The 2,797-nt window shown below is 61.9% G+C and overlaps 1 protein-coding gene across 1 annotated transcript in view; it reads left to right on the top strand.

The window, feature by feature from the left end:
- The window catches only part of HEYL (hes related family bHLH transcription factor with YRPW motif like), a 5,959-nt gene extending 5,135 nt beyond the window's left edge, over positions 1-824 (top strand). Inside the window, exon 6 of the mRNA XM_010723541.3 lies at positions 710-824. Within this exon, the coding sequence (XP_010721843.1) occupies positions 710-824 (115 nt within the window). The remainder of the gene's footprint in view (positions 1-709) is intronic.
- The last annotated feature ends 1,973 nt before the right edge of the window (positions 825-2,797 follow it).

Raw genomic sequence — 2,797 nt, 5'->3', positions numbered from 1 at the left:
GCCCGCAGCCACGGGCGGCAGCGCCGAGCCCGGAACGCGCCTGGCTACGGACTACTGTGAGCATCCCTTCCTCCGTCCTTCGGGCGGACGTGCTCCAAAACCCCGAGGTTTGGGCCGTGTCTGTGCCGAGGGCGGGGGGCTCCGGGGGTCTCTGAGCGTTGGAGCGCTGATGGAAGCAGCGCCCGCGGCCGCTCCCCCTGCGGTGCCATCCGACGGGCAGCGATGCGGCGGGGCTGCGCGCAGAGGAACGTTTTACAGCAGAAAGCAATTAACCGAATAAAGCCCTTCTTAAAATCCCAGTAATTAAAAACAGTCCCTCCCTCTTGCTTTCCTTTTAAGCCGAAAGTTGCTGTTTACTCATTTGCTTTACAAAGTGTGCCTTGTTGTGGCTTCAGAAGAAATGAAAGTTTGAAGTGGTTGGAGAAGAAAGGCTCCGGGCGGAGCGGCTCCGCGGCGCGCTGCTGTTTGCTCTCATCTGCTCGCAGGATCGCTGCACACGCAGCCAACGACGGCGAGGCCGTCTGCCGGCCCCATCGCTCCCAGCGCTCGTGAGAAGTGCGTTAGCATCGCCGGGGAAGGGGGGGGGCTTTGGAAGGGCTCGGGGCTGTGTGAGGGACGGACTCTCCGCGCAATTACAAAGGCATTGCGTTCCCCGCAGCCCTGCTCTGTTTTCCCACCCGACTCCCGGTGTTGCTTTTGCTCTGTGCAGCCCGAAGGCCGCCCGCCTCCCTCCAGCGCCCGGCGATGGGGCCGGGATCGGCACGGCGTCAAAAGGGGGAGAGTCAGAGAAGGATACGGTGCAGAACCCGCTGGGTTTGGGGTGAGCCGGCAGCCTCATTGTCAGCGGGATTGCCGTAATATTAATTAACTGCCGCCCGTTGCTGCTGGTCTGCAAAGCGAGCGCCCATTGCTGGGGGGGGAGGGGAAACGGAGGCACACGAAGGGCAATGAGAACTAAACGCTAACATCCTCTGATGCTCCCCCACCGGGATGCACTGCTACTTTGGAGCAGGAATGGGGTCCTGTCCTGTGGGTTGCAGCAGCACCCCGAGGTGCCGATGGGCGCAGCTCTGCAGCCCCTCCCACGGGGGCTCCGGGCCGGGCGGCATTCCTGGCCGCGGGGCAGTAGGTGTGAGCGTAGCGAGGGCAGCACGGAGCCCTCCGAGCAGAGCCGGGATCTGCCCCGTCCCTGCCCGGGGAAGGGTGAGGCCGCGGGTTTGTGGGAAAATGTTGTTTTCCTCCCTGGACTGCCCCCAGCAGTCGGCTGGGCCGGCTCTGAACTGCGTGGGTTGGGGAAGTGGGGGGGGAGCGAACAATGCGGTGCCTTTGGTTTGGAGCGGGGCCACAGCAAAATAAGCCGCGTTGGCAGCGCTCCACATCTGACAGCGCGAGGCGGTGCCGCGGCCGTACCTACAGCTCCCGGCCGTGCCTACAGCTCCCGGCCGTGCCTACGGCTGCCGGCCGCATCACTGCCCCCAGCGCCGCGCGTTGGTGACGAGTCCCTCTGCTCAGCCACAGAGCAGGGCGGTGTGTCTGCGTCCCGCCGGCATCCTCTGCTGCCGCAGCTGTGGGTCTGGCAGCAGCGGTGGGATTGAGGTTAGGAGGTGATGCTGACTGAAGACGTGCGGACAGGGCATTCCAGGCATGCACGGGGTTGCCGCGGAGGTGTCAGTTCACCGGGAGGTAACAGATACGTCCGCTGCTCTGCAGCCGCCTTGCCCTCCTCCCTCCCACATTCCAGCTGCTGCAGCTTTTCACAGCTGGCCGCTCTCCGGGGACGTTTCCCAAAGCTGAGGAGGAGGGGAGGGGGAAGGAGAGGTCCCCACACGGGGGTGGTCAGAGCCCCGAGCCGCGGCCCTGCGCTGCCGGCACGGATAAACGGGGCAGCGCGGGGTCCCTGGCGCCGATTCACCCTCAGCCCCGAGAGTTTGCTCCGCTGCAGGGAAGGGCCATCAATCTTCACAGCTCCCTTGTTCCCTGGCCCCAGAGCAGGGCAGCCAATTAGTGCTGGGTGTGATGGATGGCTCGGCCCCGTCCTCGTGACACCCGTCCCCGGGATGCTCCCACCTCGCCGGGCGGGGATCGGCGCTGCGGTGCTGCCGAGCTCTTCCCAGCCCTGCCCGGCTGATCGCACGGAGCTGCTCCGTCACGCCGACCCCGGGCCTCCACGGGCGGTTCTGAGCAGCGCTCCAGCAGCGCGGGCTGCAACACGGATCTGATTACGGCAGAAGTGGATCTCGAGGTCCCTGCTCTGTTCGTAATGAAGAGTAAGCCTAGAAAAACGTGTTGCCAATTACACTTCAATTGAACCCAGATAAAGGCCCAGAAAAGACAGAGTCTGGACTGAGAATTCCTTTCTAGTGGAGAAGAAAAGTGTTCCCGTGGCAGGCCCAGGCTCGGCTTGGTTCAGGCTCGGTGTGATGTGAGCAAGGGCCCAAAATAACTGATCTCTGGATCCCATTTACATAGTTTCATCGGTGGAAAGAGCATTAATCTCTCAAAAACACATGTTTATGGGAAATTCACTTTGGAGATGAATGTCTTTGTAACTGAAATCACTCTGGAAAGGGGAGAGGAGGAGTGGGTCTCAAAATCACCAAAGTGACACAGCTTCAAGTCTTCTGGTTCCGTTTCCCTTTGAACCTTGAAATATAAGCTAAACACTTTTACAGCCACTCCTTCAAGGGACTCCTCCAACAGAACGGCTGCTTTGCTCTGCTTGGCTTTGGGTGGAGGACCCCACGGTTGGGGCTGAACAAAGGGTTGCGGGGCTGTGCTGAGGGCAGCGGCTGCTCAG

The sequence above is a fragment of the Meleagris gallopavo genome, chromosome 25, assembly GCF_000146605.3.
Source record: "Meleagris gallopavo isolate NT-WF06-2002-E0010 breed Aviagen turkey brand Nicholas breeding stock chromosome 25, Turkey_5.1, whole genome shotgun sequence".
NCBI lineage: Eukaryota > Metazoa > Chordata > Aves > Galliformes > Phasianidae > Meleagris > Meleagris gallopavo.
The sequence above is the reverse complement of the archived record's forward strand: the minus strand, read 5'-3'. Positions and strand labels throughout refer to the sequence as shown.